Source organism: Pangasianodon hypophthalmus, chromosome 13, assembly GCF_027358585.1.
Source record: "Pangasianodon hypophthalmus isolate fPanHyp1 chromosome 13, fPanHyp1.pri, whole genome shotgun sequence".
Classification (NCBI taxonomy): domain Eukaryota; kingdom Metazoa; phylum Chordata; class Actinopteri; order Siluriformes; family Pangasiidae; genus Pangasianodon; species Pangasianodon hypophthalmus.
Window position 1 is genome coordinate 13,069,758 of NC_069722.1, and position 23,506 is coordinate 13,093,263.

Consider the following 23,506-nt stretch of genomic DNA (forward strand, 5'->3'; position numbering starts at 1 on the left):
TTGCAGCCCTAAAACACATTTTCTCAGTGGGCGGCAACAAGCTTCAATATAGTTTTTATACAAAGGATGGGATATGAAATTACAACTGCATGAAAATGTATGTCATGAATTTGTAAGCTGTCATGAGCACCCCAGTAAATGTATTCACTATTACCCCTTTTATACATTGGTGTCCACAATTGTGGACAGTTGATATTATTCCATTATAATTTCATAATAGATGTGATATGTCCTCCAAACCAATAGACGGCAGTATTTAGAATGAGATCTATACCAGTGTTGCCATGATACAACATGCATGCCCAAGTTAAGAATAATTGAATAACTATTTCACTGTTTACATTTCCAATTCTCCAAGTAGCCGGGACTAATTTGGACAAAATTAAACTAATCAGCAATGTCTAAGTAGTGAACTTAGCAGGCATACTCTACTGTGATCATTCTATAACTCTGTAAAGAAACAGCACTTTACTGCGTCTATGGCATTGGGCCACCGTTTACAGAGCTAATAAATGTAATTTTACATCATATGCAGAAATGGACGACTGAGGAAAATTGCTGACAACAAATACAGGTTACACGCACACCTCTCTGTACATGTGCACTGGCTCAGAAGCAGGTTTAAGCATCACAGAAGCTAACAGCAGTTAATTCAGCATTGGATTAATCATATACCCAAACCAATATTTCCTCTGTACACCACCACAATGGATTTGAAATGAAGCAATAAATATTTTTAATACTTGGATGCAAATACTTTGCAGGCAATGACTGCCAGAAATCTGGAACCCATGGACATCAACAAATGCTGAGTTTCCTCCCTTGAGATGCTTTGCCAGGCCTTTACTGCAGCTGCCTTCAGTTGCTGCTTGTTTGTGGGTCTTTCTGCCTTCAGTTTTGTCTTCAGTAAGTGAAAAGCTTGCTCAATTGAGTTGAGGTCATCAGACATTTAAGAACATTTAATTTGTCTTAAGAAGCTCTTGGGTTGATTTCGCAATACATGTTGGGTCATGATCCATCTGTACTGTGAAGTGCTCTCCTATCAGTTTTGCAGCATTTGACTGAATCTGAGCAGGAAGTATATATATGCTTCAAAATTCATCCTGCTACTTCTATCAGCAGTCACATCATCAATAAACACCAATGACCCAGTACCATTGGCATCCATACATGGCCAGGCCATAACACTACCTCCACCATATTTGACAGATGATGTGTTATGCTTTGGAACACGAGCCGTTCCTTTCCTTCTCCACACTCTTCTCTTCCCATCATTCTGGTACAAGTTAATCTTGTTCCAGAAGTGGGAAGACTTTTTTTTTTTAAAGAGTTTTAGCAAAGTCTAATCTGGCCTTTCTGTTCTTGAGTGTTAACAGTGGTTTGCATCTTCAGGTGAACCGTCTGTATTTACATTCATGAAGGTGTCTCTTGATTGTAGACTTTGACAATGATATTCCTACCTCCTCCAGAGTGTTCTTGACTTGGCTAGATGCTGTGAAGTAGTTTTTCTTCACCAAGGAAAGAATTCTGCTATCATCCACTTTAGTTGTCGCCTGTGGTCTTCCAGGCCTTTTGGTGTTGCTGGGCTCACCAGTGCATTTGTTCTTTTTAAGGATGTACCAAATCGTTGATTTGATATACAATTAATACTGATAAAATATAACAATCAAATCTAACAGCAGATTCTAGCACAATACTGATGCCAAGACATCGACCATATAAAACCTAAGGCATATTAAACATTAACTTACTCCCAGTGTTGGTGATCCATGATGCTCCGTCCAAAGTGAATTTAAAGTCTCTTTTTACTCTGTTATACAAGCAAGGACATAACAATCCGCATCAACTTTACTTTGTAAAACAAAAGTAACACAAAACTACAAACTACAAAACTTTATTTTGTTAACCTTTGTTACAAACAGGGTTTATATTAAGGGGTCCTCAGCTAAGCCACCCAGGAAGAAATCTATAGGCTCACTGCACAAAGACTTAACTCATGTTAAGTACTGCTCCTGCGTTTCTGGTTCTCACACTACACTCACAATGGCGATATTTTACAGTCAGAGCCTGCAGGAGCTCCTGAAGCAGGATGACAATGACTTTCAACAAATAAATGAGAATACTTGCAAAGCCCCTTCTAGCAAGCTGAAGAAAGGCTTCAAATTGTATGCTTCGTCATACCTGCACAACTACAAAGTGTAGAAAATACACTATGTGGACAAAAGTATGAGGACACCTGACCATAACACCCATCTGTGGGCCTTAGCCAAAGCATTTGTGTGCTGCAGGAACAGGCTGTATTGGCCCAAACTTTCTGCAGGAGCAGGACTGGACAGAAGTCCTTCAGAAGCAGAGGGGAGCAGGATTTAAATAAATAAATCTGCATACACCTCTGCTTACTACTAGCTGATGTATGGTTTCTCTTTTTGAATCTGTTTCTTTTGGTTTCTTGCTAACATTTCTAAAGTTTTTTTCCATACCAGAGTCATGTTCACCTTTCCCAATAAGGTAATGGTTAATAGCTGTAGTTAAAAGCACTACAAAGAAAATAAACCCATAATAGTTAGGACAGATAAAGAGTTAAAGAGTATTATATTAAGGACACAAAAGTCAGACAGTCCAGTGACATCACAATTTCTTTCCTTCCAAAATGAAGATTACTTACATCATACAGTGACACACGTTCTTCCTAAAAATAGAATTTCCCCAAAACAAACTAACAGCTATTGCAACCTGAATTTACACTTCACATCTTTCACAACTTTATCCAAAGCAACTGTAATAAAAAGACATTGTAATAAATGTCTACAATGACAGGGAAATAAACACTGATATTCAAAGACATTTTAAGGAGGGGGCTAAAAATGAAAACTTTTAAATAAAACTTTATTTTTAAAAAAAGAAAAAAAAAAGAAAAAAAAGAAAAAACAGAACCACACAGTGGGTGTGCTAGCTTTCAACGATCTGAGAAATGTAATGGAAAAATGGAAATGCTCATTCAAATTCAAAATCATGTCTCAAACATGCATGTGGTTGTGGTGGCTCTTTCTCCTCAGGAAGTAGTCTGAGAATGAAGAAAAGAAAGAACAAAAAAAACAAGCACATACTGAACAGAACATAGAACACACCACCACGAAACTTGAAAAAACACAAGTACTTCTTTTCCTACGCTTGTACAACTACTAAGGTGACAGTTGAGCAAGTACAAATTTGTTGCTGCTACTTCAGAAAAGACGTACAAGCAAAAACTGCGAAGGTGACGAGGAGCATGTGAGTATCAGGTTCAGTCTATCTGTACTGGTAGTTCATGTTGCCATCGCCACGGCCATAGCCCACTCCGGGATTATGGTATTGTCCAGGGTTGGGGCCATAATTCTGATTGGCTCCTTGTGCACTGTAGTTTGATGGGTTGCTATAACCTGAAGAAAACAGACATACTAATTAGCTCTGAAGAAAGTGACATTTTAATTTTTTAAAAATTAAATCATCCCAATTATTAGCATATTTATAGAAAAATTATGGAACTAGCCACAAATATGTGCTTGGGAATCCTGAAGGTAGATATGAATGCAAGGGTGTATGTGAGAGGGACTAAAGTAACTTTCTTTCCCTTCCTTTTCTTTCATAAGAAAAGACTGCTGTTGGTGAATAACACTCATTTTACCATAAAGAAATAAAATGCAGACAACCTCAGTAATATGCCTCCATTAGCAATTTGACATGAACGAGTAAAAAGAACATACCCTCATAGCCGTAGTCCTGAGACCCTGGACCTCCTGTCACCTGGGATGGGTAAGCTGTGCTGTAGTTGCCGTAACCTCCACCTGTGGCTCCACCTTGAGTTTGGCCAAAGTTCTTCTTGCCCTGGCCGTAGCCCTGCCCATACTGGCCATAGGAACTTTGCCCTGGGCCTGAGGGATTCTGGTAGGCTCCAGGAGCTGCTCCTGTGCCTGGAGGTTTAGTTCCCTGGTGCATTGGCACCTTCTTTCCTGGGGTCTTGCCCGCTGCACATGGGGTGGAATAACCTCCGTCATTCTGGTAATACGAGGCAAAGCCACCTGTTCCTGGAGGACCTCCTGCTGAGGCGCTGGCTGATGGACCAGCTCCAGGGACCATTCCTGTAGATCCTCCATTAGCGCCACCATTATTGTAGTAATCTGAACAGGAATGAGCAGTGGAAGTTAAAACAGTGGCATCATGCTAGAGTGATTCAACTACTTCAAATACTTACTTCTAGTACTACTGCCTGTACGTAATCTGCAATTCTCCTTTTATGAAAGTATGTACATAGACTCAAATTAAAAACAAAAACCCGCCCTCTAAAACATGCCAACAGAATGCTAAACTTCTTGGTGGAACAAAAAGTTGCAGTCTGACCACAGTATAGGCTTCTAAGTTAAAGAAATGGACCACAATACAGATAATCATATATTCAGCAATGCAGGTTGCCTTGTGACCATTCATATTTACTTTCAAAAAGGAGCAGGTAGGAGGTAGTTCCAGAAAATCTCCAAAAGATTTTTATCCAATTAAACAAGCAGATGTTATGTTATGATCACTCTGTTCTGTTTTAAACAGACCAACAATAATAATAATAATTGACACAATAGCCCTGACTTTGTGAATAAATACCAATTAAGCGAACTAAAATAAAACCATGGAGGTTAGCAATGCTCACTGTTAGATAACAAAAAAAATTGTTTAATTAAAATTTAAACATAAAAATCTTATACAGGTCTTTCCAGAAATTCAGATTATTGCAGTACAACCAAATTATCCAAAAATGTTACATCATCTCAATTATTAAATATATAAGCATAGCTTAAAGTGTATTTTTTATTTAAAAATGATTAGTAAAAACATACAACACAGTTAACAGGTCACCTTAGTATCATTTCACAGCATGGCACATTGAACATCTTCATAATACATCACAACACTGAAATAAAAATACACATTTGGAAGTGACAGTTATTGTGACACTGTTACAAAATTAGTGATTTCAGCGCTGCACCAATCTTAACCAAGAGAAAAGCCTGTCCATATCATCCAGTTGCTGGCTGATGACTCAAAATTGTAATATCCAAGTGCAACCTTTCTCCTGCTCAGTCCCAGTGGAATCCAGTGGTGGTTACAGATTTTTAGGGTGTATAAGCACCAAGTTCATGCCATGAAGTGACATTTAAGTTGCCTTGCACCAAGTTTTCTTCACACCCCCTCTCCCCCCAGCTCCCATCCCTCTTTTTGGGGTTTCTCTTTATGATAAAAGTGACATGGTAGACATAGCAGTCTTAGGTGTGAGACAGAGCAGAGAGGCACAGAAGCTGCTTGTGCTGGCATATAAAATGGCAACGTCAACGTTTTAATCCATCATCATATTTCAGATTTCGCTGCTTGTCACCCCAGTTCTTTTGTTAAAAAACTGCCACGTTCCACAGAGGAAGAAAATATTAAAAAAAAAAAAAAAAAAATTAAGAAAAGAATTTGCAGTCATTGGCTTAACAAAGCAGAGAAATGCAATAACATTCAACCTTAAAGTGAATACATACTTTACATTCACTCTTTTAGTCCAGATTCACATTTGACAATCTGAATATGGAGTAACCTAAACTATAGAACACTGTTACAAACATACTGCTGGATTCGCTGAAATACCATAAATGTAACAAAAAAAAAAAAAAAAAAAACACAGTTAACATCAATAAACATAATATATAGAAGACAGAAATGACAAATCCAAGTCTGCAATGTGGGTCATGTGGTTCCCAAAAACATTAATTAAAGTTAACAAAGGGGAGGGAAAAAAAAAGGAAGATCAATAAATCCAGGGTGAAACGGAGAAGTACTCACTGTAGCCAGAGTTAGCATTGTTCCCATATCCATAACTTCCATAGCCACCTGAAAAAGGCACATTAAAAACACATCATTCAAATGATCTCACTCAAATGACCTCTTGCACAATTTTATGTAACTTGTGAAAGAACCACGTTTTATACAATTACATAATCAGGACATTGACCATTATCCAAACATGGTCTAATACAGATCTAATACCAAGCTCATGGGCATTACCACTGAAAGCTGAACATTTCTTCAGTTGGAAATCAACTTCCAAGTTATGCAGAGGCTGTTCATCCATATTCATAACACTTTAAACCCCAGAAATGATAACCAAATCCTGTTCAAACCATAAGTAACATATCTAATAATGGCAAGTTTTGTACCTTGATTATATCCTCCGCCATTATTAAACCCTCTCCCCCGGCCTCTACCCCGCCCTCGTCCTCTACCCCTGGGATTGGCTGCTGGATCAGCAGGTGGGCCGCTCATCATTCCAAACCCAGGAGTGTGCTAAAAGAAGCAAGGAAAAAAAAAAAGAACAAGAAAATCATGAGGATTAGAGCAAAAGGAGCACCACCACTACAAGATAAGCTGCTCAGAAATCTTTAAGAGGATAAAGACAACTGGCTAAAACTTGCTTGCTTGGAAATGAAGCACTTCTGCATCTGACACAATCAGTGAAGCCCACTGCACATTTTTATAAAGCCCACATTCTTTCTAAACTGCACCCAATTAGTGCCATTAATGGTTTCTTAGACCAGCTATGATGAAACTGAGTAGACTTCCCTTTATTATGATATAAATGTTGACCTTATCAAGCTCTGAGCAGGATATCTTTAGACAGAATAAAACAAGCTTTACCCAATCGTCTTTGGCTAAAATAACCAGAAAAATGTCTAGGCAGATATTACAGCTAGTATTGGGTGACCTAACCGAAGCATTTTATTTGCAGTCTAACTCGAAACTGTTAAAACCCCAAGACAAATCAATACAACCGAGTTTCATTTTCACTACCAGACTCCAGCCAAAGCAGGTGTGGAGATGCCCCTCTCTTCCCCCATTACATCCTTGTGAGAGTTCAGTAGTAACAATAGGAAGCGAGAGGAAAAAGATAAGGTTACATTACCATTGCTTTCTTCTTCTTGGTTGCCTCAGAGTTGGAGCCATCTGGGAATAGTTTCTCCAGAGCAGACAGAGCTGCATATGCCTTTGCCACCTTCTTATTGGAGCCTGTACCCTGGAACTTCTGTCCATCGATCTCTACCTGCAGAATAAACAAGAGGAATTTAAACACATACCAAACTATGCCAAAGTAGTTAAATCAGATATAATCTTAGAACTTAAATCCCTTTGCAACCTTCCAAAAAACAACCATTCTCTACAATAAATCATACATATCTGAAGAAAGAACAGTACATGAGCATTAACAGTAGTAAGGACAGAAAGTCAGGTGGAACTAGACCCAGTAAACAGTGCTCACCCACATTACCCATAGGTGTCCTGTCTTACACAAAAAAAAAAGAAGGCTAATAGGGAAAATGAATTTGCTCATGTTCAAATGGAATAAAACCTTACCTCCATGACAAAGCGTTTGTCATGGCTGCCACCCGTCTCAGAGATGAGCTCATATTTGAGGCCTCTACGTTTCTCATTGAGCTCCATCACTGGGTTCTTGCCATGTTTTGTCAAAATGGGGCCCTGCTGCCGTGCATTCTGAAAGAGGAAGAAATAAATGTAGGCTTCCTATTAATAATAAACCACAGATTTGAAGAAAAAAAAAAAAAAGCAGTGTGTGTGGATGGGACAGACAGCTGCATCACAAATGCACACCAGCATAAATAATTAAATAATTTTATTATAACTCTTAAGCTTCAAAAACTATTATGCATTTTTATTTAGCTCAATATTTTAAGTTTTAGAGCCTAACCATTGTACTTTCTCAATGATCATTACCTCAGTGCTCTCAGCAGCCTCAGAGTTTGTGGTCACATTGACTGAAGTCTCTATTTCAGGTGGCGGGACTGAAGGCTTCACCTCTGTCTCTGCAGTGGGCATCACCACTTCTACTTTTACTGGTTCAGCAACCTTTTGCTCCACCCCTGTGGGAAGGCCCATGTCTTGCAAAACCTACCACAAAAATATCTGTGGGTTAATAACATTTGTGTGGAGCCACAGCCCATAAACTTTACAATATGTCAGTTTGAAACAAGTTGATTTCACAGTATTCCACTGCATATCCTGTACTGCCAAATTCATCTTAAGGCTGATTTATACTTGCTGTTAACTACATGTACGTGTATGCAAGATGGCTATTTATGCCGTCATTTGGCAGGTCAATTGTGTATTTGCACATCCTCAGAAATTACCTTTACCTGTCCGCATGGTGCACTACTAACAAATAGTGGAGGCAGTATATAGACTGTATAAACAAACTTTGTGTCTCGAGTCGCATACTTACGTACTCTTCTAAACAATTATTGAATACTAATGGTTTTCCTATTACAGTGAGTGTTTGAATTTTAAATACCTCTTTAAACCTACCGAAAGGTCTGATTTGAGTACTCGTCTTCTGGATTTTCTAGGTTGGAAAATATTTTTTAAATGTATGGTGAAGGTTTTCAATTTGAGATGCAGATCGTGACAATCATACCGACTGCAGAGAGTTTTAAAGAGAAACAGAGCGTGTCAAGCTGGTTAACTTTTGCTGTGCATGAAATTGTTAATCATTACAGTTTGACTTGGAAACCAGACGGACAGGGGATGTTTTAGCTCTGATGTGCCATCTGGTGGACACCGCTTTTAATCCTCCAGATGTACCTAAGATACACAAGTGAGTATGTGAACAATGCTACTTTTTGTTAGTGTGCTGTGTATATGGTAAAATTTAAATATATTTAAATTTTACCATATACACAGGGGGCGAACAAGAGAGACTCCTTTTTTGAATGTTCCACAACACCAAATGTAACTATAAAAAGGTATGATGTGTTCTTTAACAAGTAAGAATAAAGTTTTGCATTGGCAAAATTGCTGTGGCATAAGAGGAATAAACACTTCAGGACATGCTTCTGGAAAATTTTGGAGTTGTGTCAAGCTTACATAAAGAATTACTAATCTGATTTTTAATGTATCCGATTCTCTATAACATGCTCAGGCACAATGAGAGGTGGAACACTCACCTTAACTGCTACATGGAGTTTGGCAGTGCGTTTAGAGGGACCAGATGCTTCGAAGGTCTTCCCGTCAACCTCGACAGCCATGGTGAAGACCGGCACATGAACAGGCCCGGTCTGAGAAATGAGCTTATACTGGAGCCCAGGCTTTAGCTGGTTTAGCCGCATCAGAGCATTCATGGCCTGAGGAGGCTCTGATTTTTCATCTGGAGCTGCAAAATGGTGGCAAACATCAGTTTCAAATCAAAGTAAGGCAAATCAACAGCTGCAACTTTATTTTAAACAGAAGAGTTACTACCGTAGCACAATTACAACAAAATTACATTTCTTTTGAAGTTTCTTCTTCTTCTTGTTAGGGCTCTTGTCATCACCACCCTCGTCCTCCTCAATAGGCCGTTTCATAGGGGGAGCATAGGTTGTGCTTGGAGGAATCTGAACTATAAGTACAAGAAAATGTCATGTAAATCTGTTCTACTGAAACTGAAATAATAGACTGGCAGCATTTCATATTGAATTATTGATTTCTGAGGACCACTAAGCAAACCTGTGTAGTCGATGGGGGTTTCACTCTTAGGTTTCCTGGGCATTTTTGAAGGAAGAGGGTCCATTCCAAGTACTTTGTGAAGTTGCCCAAAAGCAGAAAGCCTCAGAGCATGCTAAATCCAAAACACAGGGAATACAAAATCGCTTAACTCATACAAAATGCACAAACACACTGTTAAATATATAACATATATTGGTAAATTACCTGAGCACTCTGGGTGATGTCCTCTCGTTGTTGGATGTCCATGTGACCAATGGCATCAGTCGGCTCTTTCTCGCAGGGATCAGAGATGCCGGAACCATCTATTAAGTTAATCAACATACAGTTAAAAATGTACAAGATTTGTGATCCATTATTTTGTAGGAGAAGGAAATGGCCAGCTAGTTACCTGCCATCAGGATTCCTGAAGCCAAACACTCCAGAACTCTTCGAAGAGCTTCTCCAGCTCCCATTGGCCGATTCCCTGTGCCAATTGATTTCTCACACAAAAGCTCAAGAGGCTTTAAGAGAAGAAAATGTTGAAAGTCAGGATTTAGTGTGGCATTTCAAAATTTTCCACAAATGCTTATAACCAGAGCTATTTTGAAATTCAGAACATGCTACATCAACTTTGCTCATAGGATTAAAATAAATCGAGGTTCTCATCCCTTTTAAAGAAACTGCTATCCAGGGAATTTTACACAACAGCATTGCTCACACTTTGCCTTATTAGAATGGCTCACATCTGCCACCAACCTCAGCACTAAATTGAATGACAGCTATACAATGTAGATAGTGACCCATATTAATTAAGTCTCTCATATCCCAAAAATATCCCAATTTCACGCTTAAAAAAATAATAATTTCAAGAATTATTTCATGGAAATTTTTATCCATTATCCAACCATTAGTTGTTTCTAGTTCATACATGTAGAGCATGCTGGCTTGAAAAAAACTCACCCATCCTTTAAGAGGGGCCCAAGTGGGAACACGGGTGCAGAGATCCCTCAGTATCCGGATGACAATCACACACGAGCGCAACCCATTGGCCCTGGCCTAGACACACAAGCAGGGGAATGGACATTACACATACTCATTATCCAAAACACAACATAACAGAACACAAGACCTTAAAGAGACATGGTATAGCTGGCATTATTGTGTGGTGAAGTAACATTTGTTAAGTACAAAATTATTAGGTGACTAAACAAACAAGCCACATTTATGGAAAATTATATCAAAATAGCATATTATGCCACTGAAACAGCCTCAAACAGCAGGAGACAAATACGCCTGCCGTTTTGAAAATTAGTGTGGGAATTAGAATTCATTTTCAACAAGTACAACAGGAAGAAAATTCCCCTTATTTCAGTATTCCGACACAAATGTTTTAAGAGCGTTAGCTACACCAAATTTAGGCTAAGGTGCAATATTTCCTTTTTGGGTACAGGAAGAGATACAGCAGGCTAGATAAGCTAGGGTTGGGGACATGAGTGTTACTGTACAAATTGAAAAACAAAGAGGTTACAAAACTGCAGCATTAAAGAACTAAAGACACCAAATTGTACCAAACATCTAAGAAAGCCATTTATGCTAGCATTAAAATGATCAGAATTGGTACTCTACAAGTAACTTGTCCTACAGATAATTTGTATTAAAAGAAATAGAAGCTGGGTGAGAAATTTAGGTTAACAGAAATATTGCACCTGATAAACTGCAAATCTAACACTGGCAACAAAAATGAGACTTCTGTAAAAGAAAAATACAAACCATTTGATGTAAAACTAAATAAGCTGCAATTCTGAGAATGCTCAAACACGAGACAGTTAGGATGTGGCATCGTACACCAATTATCTGGACACTGACACACCAATATCAGTTAAATTGATTAGGAGTTGACATGAAAGCATCAAAGATTTTTTTAAAAATCCATCGAGCAAAATGTATTATATAGCAACAAATGTGAGAAAAAAAAAAGCCTGATAAATATCCACACCAAAACAATGTGCTGACAGCATGAAAGAACAAACAAAAACAACTCGACTAATAGATAGAATACAAATAAAGACAAGATGCAAACCTGGAACCACTTGGCGTGGCGAAGAGACGCCAAGGCAGCCAGGCATTTCTGCCTGTCCAGTACATCCGGGGGATCGTTGACTGATAGCGTTTCTATTGGCGGGTGGGATAAGAAGACAAGGTACAGTTTGACCAAGGGGTTTTTTTTCTGTCTCACGGCCAGGGGGAGGAGGCAGCGAGGGGAGAAGGGGAGGGGAACCTCCCCCACTGGAAACAACTAAAACAAAAGCCCTCCCTATGCTGGTGAACAAAATAAAAGAAAACACTACATGAAGAGATTATGGGCTTGTTGTATTTCCCCAATCTAGGTGGCTACTTCCACCCCATGACTCCCAGTGAGTAACAGAGAAATGCAGGGGTGTACATGGGAGTAAGTATGTGGTTAGAGGGTTTTGTGGTGTTTGTTTGAAAGCATAACGTAATGCCTCAGAGGAGTTAGAGATGGCTGAGTGCATTTATGTACCATGGGGGGCAGAACCCCTCCCCCTTCATCCCCTTCTATTATTTTTTTTTCTTTTTTCTGAGGTTGCTGCCTTGCCCCTTCCGAGACAGAGAGCGTCCAGTTGGTCAAAGGTCCAGCGTCCCTAAAATTGACAGACTAGAAGGCTTGACAGAGAGAATCAGATTTTGAACCACAGTGAGAAGTAGTGAGATGCACAAAAAACAAGTCCACACTGCAGCAAAACTGATGGCTTCTCAGGCCTTAAAGCAGGCTTGGCTAAAAGTGGGATCATAGATAGGGCTAGGCTTTAAGTTTACGTTAGACTACCGCAGTAAGTTTCTTACTACCGCAGGGATTTTAATCCCAGTTCTCACATCTCAACATGTGAACTACCTTTGCAATTCTTCGCAACTCGATATCCTCTCTACCTTACCACCAACAGGTCAGATCCAGCAAGTTACTTTTATTATTTTACGTCCAGGGAAATTTCTCGGATAAACTAACATCTACGGTGTGAAGTCAGATGGCCCTAGCGTTATCTATAACCCCTTTCCCTTCTTTATTGAAAGAATGGCACCGTCAACAGATCACTACTGGTTCTAGCAACCAGAGTTTTCGGTAATCCTCGCTGCTCATTTTTGCTGCAATGCAAACTGTTCCATTTCTTTCTCAGTATATATACACATGCAAACAACTAGGTTTGTGATTTCTTTCTTAATTCTCAGTAAGCCTTCATTGAACCCTTGTTTCACTTGAAAGGGAGTGGAGCATGTTTTCTTTTTTTCCTTCTATCCTTTCTGTTCGTTCTCCTTTAATTAATTTACTGTGTATTGGGCCATCAAAAATGTATGTTACATGGAACTACGAGGCTCTAAGTAGATATAAACAAGCCTTCATAACATGTCTGTGCCACACAACATCCCCTAGCTCCATTGAAGGCCCAATAAACAATATCTAATTAGCCTCTCTCGCTCTCTCTCTCAGTCCAGTCTATTTGTATTTCCTGGCTTGGAGGGGACTGTATCTCTTTGCGATTTCTTTTCTTGTCTCTGAACAGGGTAAACGTACCTCCGGCAGCCTGCTTCTCAGCTTCCTCTCGGACAACAGGTGAAGTCAGGTGAATGGTGAGATTAAGAGCGGGCTGCTTGGTGTTTTTGATCATGATGCAGGCGTCACGGATAAACTGCATTACCTCATACTTATCCTCAGTGATGAGCTGGAAGGAGATAAGTGGAAAATTTGCACCATAGAGAACACAATGCACATAGTGTTATTTTAGTTAAGATTATTTAAGATGTATTTATGATGTGACCTACCTTGAGCTGCACACTGAGATTCTCAGCCACTTTCTTTAGCAGTGTGGCTGTGGGTTTGTCCTTACAGAGCAGCACTAGCTCCAGATCCAGATCCCCCTTTAGCAGCAGGCCTTTTGCTACCAGGCCCACCCTCATCACGCCACGCAGGGAGCGTGTGGTCTGCTCTGCTGATTTGGGCTCGCTGCAAACCAAAGCAGTAGAACTTTAAGTCATATTTAAGGGTAATTTAATAAATTATATGTGAGATTTTATATTATACCACAATAAAGCTAATGAGGCATGAGTATATAATATGGAGATAGTGGTACCCAAATGCATGTGTTATAAACAGATACAAATACAGAGGGCACACTGCAGAAATGCTATAGAAAGCTTATTCAAAGCACTAAACAGATACAGACAGTAGCACTGCATTACACCCCTAATATATAAAGAAATCTATGAACATAAACAAAAACTGACAAGCATGCTAGACACAGCTGATATGCAAAAGCCACATTTACATGTTAAGAAGAAGAAGAAAAAGATGAAGTCTGTTTGTTTGCAGCTGAATTAGATTAAAAAAAAAAAAAATCAGGATAAGCAATGTGATCTTCCAGAAATACCTCCCTTACTCACCTGTCTTTATCTCCAGCTCCTTCAGACTCAATGGGATTCGGTTTCGTGGATCTCCTCTCCTCCTCGTCCAGCCAATCAGACACAGCCTTGAGGGCACGCTCAGTGTGGGAGACCATATTCTGCACAGCCTCCAGCTCCTCTTGCGTGGGGTAGATAGCGGAATGCTTGGCCATAACATGGCGGTCATCGTTCACAAAGATACGCATGGAGCGATGACGAAGAGGAGGAGGCTGGAAAGGGGGAGAAATATGGACACGACTTACACCTGGTGCCAGGAACTTAACAAAAGAAGGGGGAAGAAATCAGATTCCAACACGAGGACTTCTTGCAGCAATGCAAAAGCGATGCTGGTAATACTGTATAAGGGTGGACAATTCCAATTCATCAGCCAGGTTTAAAAAAAATAATAATAACAATAAATCACAGCAGAATTGACTTTTACCATAGCTGAAACTATGATGTCCTTCAGTTTGGAAATGACAGTGTCGAACTCAGTGCAGGCAGCTGGAAGAGTTGCTCTCGTCTGCAAATAAAAGGCAAAAGATTAATGCATTACAATTCTTTGTAACCAAACTAACATTATATCCAATAATAAGAGCTAAAACAAGCACTGAGAAGCTGAAACCCTAAACAAAGAGAAAGCAAAACAAAGAGAAACACAAAAAAATTGAATGAAAATAATTTGTCTTTCATCTTTCCTCCTCTCTCACAGTCTACAGCCGTCCGTTAGAGAGTAATCGCCCCACATATATTTAAGTGTCTCCTCACAGACGCAAGCAGCTTCAGTGCAGTTTTAGGAAAGCAGGATGAGAGCGGGCTCAGGAGAGCTACTGGATCACTGAGTGACTCAGACTGCATGGCACTCTGCAGCACATCTCTCTAGCAACGCCACTGCTTTCGTCACCTCTTACACAGAGCACAGAGACAGCCTAGCAATCCAGGGTAAAAATAGCCTGTTAATGGCCTGGTGAGGAATGAGGCTTTGATTATGCAAATGGCAAAAAAAATCACAGAGAAAAAAATTTTACAAATTGGGTTTTGTTTGGCCGTAAATTCGGAATACATACTGCAAACTCATTTGCCTGGGGGAAAATAGAAACGAATCGTGAAATTTGCGCAGCACAACACAGACACGCATATGACTCACTTCAAACACAGCTGGAGTGGACTGAAACACTTGTTAAAAAATAGAAGTGTGGTGCGCATACATACAGTATGCCTGGTGTACAATACTGGCCTCACTGGTGCCAAAATAGAGAACAGCATAACGCATCAAATCTGAAAAGGTGAGCTTTGATCATGCTTATGTTTAAGCAGTCTGTGTTTATGCAGCATGTGTTTCAGCAACAAACAATACAAAATCAAAAGGTCCTATCACTTCAGTTAATCTCTAATTCTAAAAGAGAATTATATTGTGCACTGACTGTGCTATTCTCACACTCTCAGTACTGACCCTTAAAAAGTTATGTGGTTAAGCATTACATACTAGTTTCACTCACATGAAGAACACAGCACACCTGGCATTCTCATGTGAAATCTTCTGAACATGCAGTAAACCTCCTGCATCCTTATGATGGCTCGACTGTTAAGAGTCCTGGACTACTGACTGGAAGGTTTTTTAGCTCGAATCCTGTTACCTCTAAACTGTTGGGCCCTTGAGCAAGACCCTTAATCCTCATTTGCTCCACTTTCCAGCAAATGTGTCTGCCAAATGAATAAATGGAAATAAAAATACTATTTCAGTTAGGAATTTACCAAATCAGCATCAACGCAATACTGCTCTGAGATGTTTGATCTGGATCTGTGTTGGCTCAGATTAGATATTCTCAGAACCAATCCACTAGCATTGTTTATGCCATGAAGGTGCGATATACAAATAAGCACATGTTTTCAGTTACAATAAATAAATTGTATTAATATACAGTCTGGTGGGTCCCTGGAGGACTAGTGGCTAGGCCTCGACGCTCTTAACTTCGTGGCCCAGGTTCGATTCCCGACCAGGGATCCAACCCCAGCCACTGCCCAAGACAGTGTCGGTCCCAAGCCTGGATAAAACCGGGGAGGCTTGTGTCAGGAAAGGCATTCAGCGTAAAAACTGGACAAAATCAAATACGCGGACCAATAATCCGCTGCGGCGACCCGTAACGGGAGCAGCTGAAAGAAGAACAACAACAACCTACAGTCTGGTCTAGAAAGAAATCAGCCTGAGCCTCACCTCTTTACACCATTCTGTGTATTTTCTTAACCATTGGTGGTGCTTTTGAGCTCGGTCCCACAAAATTAATCTGCCTTAAAACATCAGTTAACAGCAAATCGGATGTGGATGGCAAAAATGAAAACTTATATTGAAGACTTTATTTTTGAAAGACAGGGAAGGCTTATCCCTGCCAGACCATTCGTACCAGTCACCCCTGCTATATTGAAGAACCAGAACACTGTTGCTGAAAATCTGCTGTAGGGGAAAAAAGGAACCTTCTGTCCGTTTCCTTCTTGTCTATTTATTCTTCCCTTTGAGTCACATTGGTGCACTTCTGATATTCTGACAGATCTTTTTTGTCCTATCTGTTGACATACACCAAACCTGCCCCATATCGGACTCCCTTGCACACATCATTCTCCTACCAGGACACACTACGCTGAAAACAGCACCTTTTTCCAGAAGCAGCAACGTAGCAGTAATTCTGTTGTTTCCACTGAGATTATCATCATTAGTCTCTTTGCATTTTGTCTTTAATTTTGAACTGGTATTTTAGTCAGGACTGATTGTATCCTTTCTCCGCCACGGCACAAGAAAAGTCCACATAGACAGACCACAGTTTTGTTTTTTAATTGTTGTATCAAACCATTAAACTAATAATTTATTTAATCAGGACTCCACTGATTGCCCTCCATGATGCACTTGTGGTGTCTGAGCAATTTGGGCCCAGCAAAAAATAAATAAATAATAATAAAAATAAATAACACCACGACATTAATGCTAACTTCAGGAAAATTGGATGTGAGGATTCAGACTGAAGTTAAATGACCTTTTGCATTTATAACCTTCAGTGTGGTCCATATTAATTGGGAAGAAAATCAGACCCGAGCTGAAAAACATGGGAATTTGTTTGCAGTGTAAATGCAGTCATGAGCTCAGGCCACAACTCCGAAATGAATCGGTTTTGGAGGCGTGTACAACCAAACATCGCCTGGAACCTGAATTCGGTACATGTGCATTGCTTGAGCAAGACTAAAGCCTAGCCATGTTCATTCATAACACGAGCGGCCATTTTCACACAGCGGGTAAAGCTGAAGCACACCTTACCACCACACTGCTCCTAATAAATCACTCTTCCTGTACAGCCCCGAGTGCTGAGGAGGAATCTGCTTACACTCCAATTCATTTATTCAGCTGAAGAGTGTTGCTAAGTGAACGTTTCCGGCTGAGCTGCTAAATCGCCGGAAACAGAAATCCCAAACACAACAGTGAGAAACAAACCGCTTTCGAGTGAAATTATAATTATTTTTAAAAAACTGCATCAACGACAAGAAACGTCAAAGAGGTTATAATGTTTTTTAACCATGAATAAACAGAAGATGCTAAACGACGCAGGTAGCTAGGCTACACGGCTAACCACACACGAGCTGAACAAAGACAGGCCAGGAGCTAGCTGTGCAGCGCCTGCTAATTCACTAGCGTTAGCATGCAACGGTTTCGTTAGCATTAACACTTTGTGTGTGTGGGGGGGGGGGGGGAACAGTGAAAGAGGAATGCAGTTATAAAACTAACTTTTTTAATTGAGTTGTTTATATCAATTAATAAAAGAGGAGCAGAAAACCATGCCCAACTCACCAGTACAGCGGGGTGTGTATCTATCTGCTCAGCTAAACGCACTCACTGTACTGCAGCGCACCTACCCCAGGAACGAGGCGCTCCAAACCTGAACACGCGATTGGCTGAGACAGTGTCACGTGATCACGGCTTAGCCAATTATTAGCGCTCCTCTATCCAGCCGCAGAGGAAGCTCTAAAGAGCAGTCTGGTGCTCTGATGCCCTTGTAACGAAAATAGTTGCCGCTGTGAAAAGTTGACGAAGTATGCTTAAACACGCATGCGCTAAACCTTGTAATTTCGTGTAATCTCGCAAAAAAATGTCCCTCTCGCGATGTTCTCTGTGGCGAGATGCACCCTAAATTGATTTATTGGGTTTGACAAATTAAAGCGGGGATCTTTACATACAGCTTTAATTAAAATTAATTAAATCTTAATTAAAATCGTCTTGTTGGACTGTAATAGAATTAAAAGTAAAAAAAAGAGCTAGTCTCTCTTATTCCACTAGGGGGCAAAATAGAGCAATAACCTCAGGCCCATAAACTCAGCTACTGACAACTCATGTAAACCTGTCTCTCTTATTTAGGGGTTTCACAGCAACTTTTATGCTTTTATTTTTACTTAACACACTTGAATATTATTTACTATTTTGTACATAAATCTAATTAAGTCCAATTGAATTCCATATTGTTTTTTTGGTAATGAATTGCAGACTTTTCACTAGTTTTGTATGCGATATACTGTGCGTACAATCCATGAGCATTCAGAATGTACTTTTCAGAGAAAAGTCAATATGTTTAAGATTTATGTTATTTTTCTACTAAACTGGCTTTTTGGTCTGTCCCCTTGCTGGACTAAGTACAATGTGGCTTGTCACTAAAAGGTTTGACAACCCAGTGTCTGGGTGTGGAGAGGACTCTGTGCCATAAACAAATACACAAAAGGTATTGCTTTTCATTAGTGATCTGCCGAAAACGTACCACACTGAAAAGCAAAAACCTTCACTGCATTGCTCTTACATCACTATCTCTTTAATGAAAAAACATCAGCAGGGAATTGCTTATTATGAATTAAACTGAATTTGTCTCAGACATAAGCAATATTTAAATCCACACTGCTGTAATGCATTTGACTGTGTAATTCATTTTAAAATAATAAAAAAAGCAATCACATCGCTTTAAAAAAGGGAAATTAATTACCAAACCATATTGCTCTTCATTAGTGACATACAGAAAATATTACACACTGAAAAACAAAACCTTCATTGCACTGATCTTACCTCACTTTATCTCATCAGTGAAAAACAATCAGCAGGGAAATTCTTTTCTAAGAATTAAATACTCATCTTCAGAAATGAAGGTAATGTGTTGTTGCATTGCATTTCACTTTCATCACTGCACTGCAGTCGTGCCACACTGAAATGCAATCACTGTCCAATCACGGCACTAAACCACACTCAAGGGTGTGGTTGTAATTAGAGAAGAGGAAAAGGTCCTGAAAGTGTAATTTTATAGATGTTGCCATCCATTGCCCAATTTAACCAAAACTAAAATGCATAGACATAACTGATTCAAAACACCCTGTGAGCCAATAGCTGACTAACTAAAACAGCTTGAAGGTGCATTAGGGAAGATTTCTCAAAATTTGTCAAGATTAGGTATCTATTGGTTAAGTAGGTGGAGCTGAATAAGATTTCATCTCCTTTCCCCACCCAGGAACACAAAGCAGTAGTTCAGCTAGAGTTAGCATGATACTTAGAGTTAGCATTAGCAAGGATTGTCGTGACATCACTTTCGAGTGCACTATATAACACAATAAACATGCAAAATCCAACTCATAATGATTTATGAGGATGGTCACAGATGCAGTCGTTGTCATTTTTTCTTCGTACTAGCATGTTAGCAGGATGTGGAGTGAAGAGGTGTGAGGGATTGTCTATAAAATTGACTGACAGGATGATGTAAACACAGATATGCATTCTGGACCGTAAGCAGTTTTTCAGAAGGGTTTTCTCAGCCATATAATACTTTTCCCCTGAGATCACAGCTAAAACTATTGTTTTTATCACATACTACATATTTTCCAGCTTATTCATATTAGTATTAGTAAAAAAAAAAATAGACTTTTGCACCTTTAAAACTGGCTAACAATACAAATGACCCCGTGAGAATAAATTGTCTGACTGTCATTCATTAGTTTCCCACCTGTTCAGCATGAAAAAAGCAAAAATTATATCACATCTGAATCCATTTTACTCTCATACTATGATATTAGACTGTGTTATCCGACACCCCTGACACAGCACTAACTGGAAATTCCTTTTACTGGATCGTCAGGGCAACTCACAGCAGCTCAGGAACATCATATTATAAAGTATTTGTATTCCATCCATCCATCTATCCATCCATCCATCCATACCCTGGGGATTTGGGGCACAAGGCAGGGGACACCCTGGACAGGGTGCCAGGGCACAATCGCACACACACACTCACACACTATGGACAATTTGGAAATGCCAATCGACCTACAACGCATGTCTTTGGACTGGGGAAGGAAACCGTAGTACCCAGAGGAAACCCCCAAAGCACAAGGAGAACATGCAAGCTCCACACACAGGGCGGAGGCAGGATTTAAACCCCTGACCCTGGACGTATGAGGCAGAAGTGATAACCACTAAGCCCTTGTCCCCCATATCTGTATTTCTTGACTCAATATTCATGCTTTTTCCATTTTAAACAAAGAATACACACACTGTAGCTTTAATACAGTTTAGCTACACTACAAGCTACATGGTAAAAACAGCATAGCTACATTAAAACTGCAAAACTGAAACTGGAATAGATAGATGTCACATCTTCTGCTAACAACAGAGAAAAGAAGACAAGAATACAGTTTGTTTTGGACAGGAACTTCTTGGAGGCATTTTGCTTCCAACCAACAGACACATAGCTTCATAACTGATTGATTAAATATATAGTTTGTCTATGCTTGTGTACAAACTAGTTCGAACTAGTCAAAACTATAACTTTTATTCCATTTGACTTTAATAATCAGAAGTTGTACCAAAACTGGAGTTAGAAGAGGGAAACATAGATGTTTTATTGCCACACAACCATGAACTCAAAATGTAGCTACTTCAGAGCAGAGGAGGAAATGAAGACTGGGAAGTGTGCGCCGTTGACGTCACATCCGGTCTCTCCCTCTCAGACAAGTAGCAGAGGTTTTAAGCATGGCGGACGCCGGTGTGTTAGAATCGCTCTTGCAGCTGGTGGAAAAGGTTGACGGTGGTACTGACAGCCAGGATGTGGCGAGTAGTCTCTCAGTGGACCACCAGGTCGTTGTTGGGGCTGTAAAGAGTCTCCAGTCTCTCGGAGAGGTGAGTTTTTAAAGCAGTTCTCAGGGGAAGCTAAGCTAACATAGCATGCTCTCATTCACTCTGCTTAGACTGATGCAATAGCGACGCAAATGTCTTGATTCATTGATTGCGTTTTCTGGAAAGAATTGCTCTCATTTTCGGGAAAACATGAACAATGTCCATAACTGTGAACCTAATACGTGGAGTAATAACACTGTAAGTGTCTAACACAAGCAGCTCATCCTGTCTAATCTCAGTGTACTGTATATGCACTGCATCTGGTGTGATGTTATCCAATATGGAGCTGCTCAGTCAGTGATGGGTTTGTGTTCTGGTCAGGTTTACACTGTGTCTCAGGCAGTGATGTATTTCCCTTCTGATTATTAATTCACTGCCACATCATTTGATATTCATCTATGATGCCAAGTAGCCTGCTGTAGTGTATAATGTGGTACTGCTGTCATCCTTCACAGGCCTGTTATGTTTTGTGTGAATGGATTTACAGGTGATTGATGCAGAGCAGCGCTCATCCAAGCACTGGGAACTGACCGGAGAGGGATGTGAGATAGCCGAGCAGGGAAGCCATGAAGCCAGGGTGTTTAACGCCATCCCCGAAGAGGGAATACCTCAGAGCCAGCTCATGGTGAGCAAAGTGGGCAGAGACTGAATGCACCACCACTACTAGATAGATATTTACATGCATGCATACATACATACATGATCATGTAGCAGCCAAATACATTGATCATACACTAAATACAAGAAGAAACATCGCACAACTCAGACTCTGTGATGTAATATATGCTATGTGGTCAAAAGGTTGTGGACACTTGACTCCAGATTTAGTCCCTCTTTGCTCTTATAATAACCTTCGCTCTTCTGGGAAGGCTTTCCACTAGATTTTGGAGCGTGGCTGTGCGGATTTGCCCATTCAGCCACAAGAGCATTAGTCAGGTCAGGCTCCGATTTTGGACGAGGAGGTCTGGGGTTCAGTTCTTCCACTCCATCCTTAGCAAACCATGTCTTCATGCACAGGGGCATTATCATGCTGGAACAGGTTTGGGTCTCTTAGTTCCAGTGAAGGTAAATTGTAATGCTACAACATACAAAGACCTCCTATACAATTGTGTGCATCCAGCTTTGTGGCAACAGTTTAGGGAAGGACCACATATTTGTGTGATGGTCAGGTGTCCACATACTTTTGACCATATAGTGTATTTAAATAAGTGGTGTAAAGAACAGAAAACCTCTATTCAGCAAAGTAAGCATGCCATGTCAAAACATAAAGTGGAATAAATATATTTATACCACAGTGCTGATTGATACAAAGGTGTTGGTTAATTTTCTATAACTGCATTTCTGACACTAATGACCACTGTAATTCAAATCACAGGTTTATATTAATGCACTCAGTCTACTATATTATTGTATCTATAGTAACAACTCCTTCGCAGGGACTTGAATGATGGACATTTCATACAGCGAAAGTCTAATAACAATTAAAACAAATAAAAAAAAAAAACATGTTATTTAACACAGACAAAGGTATAATCATTCATTAAATATTTTGCAAGGAGATGTTTAGAGAAGAGGTCCTGGGCACTTTGTAACTATTAGTAAGTTTTCCACCGCAGGAAAGTCTTCGGGACGGAGAACTTTGTGCTTTCCGGTTTTTCGTTAGCTGCATTTTTGTCTTATTGTTTTCAAGAGAGAGAAAAAGAGAGCCTGGTGTGGGAATGACTGTTTATAGCTGCAATAACAGTGATAACTTCTCATGGTTTCACAACATCAGATTTAACTATAAATGGTTAAAAGTATGTATCATGCGTTAATAAAGTACAAGTTGTAATAATTTTCAAATTGCTGTGGTATAAGAGGAATAAAACACTTTGCAATGTGAAGTTATAGGAAAATAATCCACTGGGCCACATTACATTACCCCACTATGGTTTATACCTTACATGTTCCATTACTCAAGTGTATTCCCTTTGCTGCAGAAACTGGCCAGTGGGAAAGTAGGCTTCAGCAAGGCCATGTCCAACAAATGGATCCGTGTGGATAAAGGTCACGAGGGAGGCCCCAGAGTGTTCAGAATGGTGGGTTTGTTTTAGAACTAATACAAACATCTCTTTACCTGACAGCAATTACTTAAAATTCAGGCTCAGTAGAGTGTGGGAGGAGACTATAGACCGTGTTGTGATGGTGCTTTGTACCTGTTACAGGTGGAGAGCATCGAGGACACGGTGAGAGAGAAACTGCGGCTAGTGCAGAAAGGCCAGTCATCTCAACTGGAGGAGAAAGAGAAGAACGAACTGAAGAAACGGAAACTGCTCACAGAGGTGTAAGTGC

At 39.9% G+C, this 23,506-nt stretch overlaps 2 protein-coding genes across 4 annotated transcripts in view; one reads left to right on the plus strand and one right to left on the minus strand.

Annotated features, from left to right (window-relative positions):
• Nucleotides 1-2,575: 2,575 nt before the first annotated feature.
• On the minus strand, nucleotides 2,576-19,193 carry ilf3b (interleukin enhancer binding factor 3b). Of its 3 annotated transcripts, none has more exons than XM_034309972.2 (19): nucleotides 19,082-19,193; nucleotides 14,435-14,515; nucleotides 13,993-14,222; nucleotides 13,375-13,555; nucleotides 13,127-13,274; nucleotides 11,618-11,709; nucleotides 10,498-10,593; nucleotides 9,947-10,058; nucleotides 9,763-9,860; nucleotides 9,559-9,670; nucleotides 9,338-9,451; nucleotides 9,021-9,226; nucleotides 7,795-7,968; nucleotides 7,417-7,554; nucleotides 6,968-7,105; nucleotides 6,225-6,351; nucleotides 5,851-5,898; nucleotides 3,744-4,157; nucleotides 2,576-3,419 (listed from the first exon to the last, which is right to left on the minus strand). In XM_034309972.2, the coding sequence occupies exons 2-19, from the start codon at nucleotides 14,435-14,437 to the stop codon at nucleotides 3,289-3,291; spliced, it is 2,562 nt and encodes an 853-aa protein (XP_034165863.2). In that variant the 5' UTR covers nucleotides 14,438-14,515; nucleotides 19,082-19,193; the 3' UTR covers nucleotides 2,576-3,288. The 3 variants fall into 3 exon arrangements, with proteins under 3 accessions (XP_034165863.2, XP_026772275.3, XP_026772276.1); XM_026916474.3 differs by lacking the exon at nucleotides 19,082-19,193 and adding an exon at nucleotides 17,825-17,972; XM_026916475.3 differs by lacking the exons at nucleotides 2,576-3,419; nucleotides 3,744-4,157; nucleotides 19,082-19,193 and adding exons at nucleotides 4,823-5,646; nucleotides 17,825-17,972.
• A 1,775-nt stretch (nucleotides 19,194-20,968) lies between these two features.
• Nucleotides 20,969-23,506, plus strand: part of farsa (phenylalanyl-tRNA synthetase subunit alpha) — a 12,846-nt gene continuing 10,308 nt past the window's right edge. Inside the window, exons 1-4 of the mRNA XM_026916004.3 lie at nucleotides 20,969-21,178; nucleotides 21,663-21,800; nucleotides 23,155-23,253; nucleotides 23,380-23,498. Coding sequence (XP_026771805.3) covers nucleotides 21,032-21,178; nucleotides 21,663-21,800; nucleotides 23,155-23,253; nucleotides 23,380-23,498 — 503 coding nt within the window. The 5' untranslated portion in view covers nucleotides 20,969-21,031. The remainder of the gene's footprint in view (nucleotides 21,179-21,662; nucleotides 21,801-23,154; nucleotides 23,254-23,379; nucleotides 23,499-23,506) is intronic.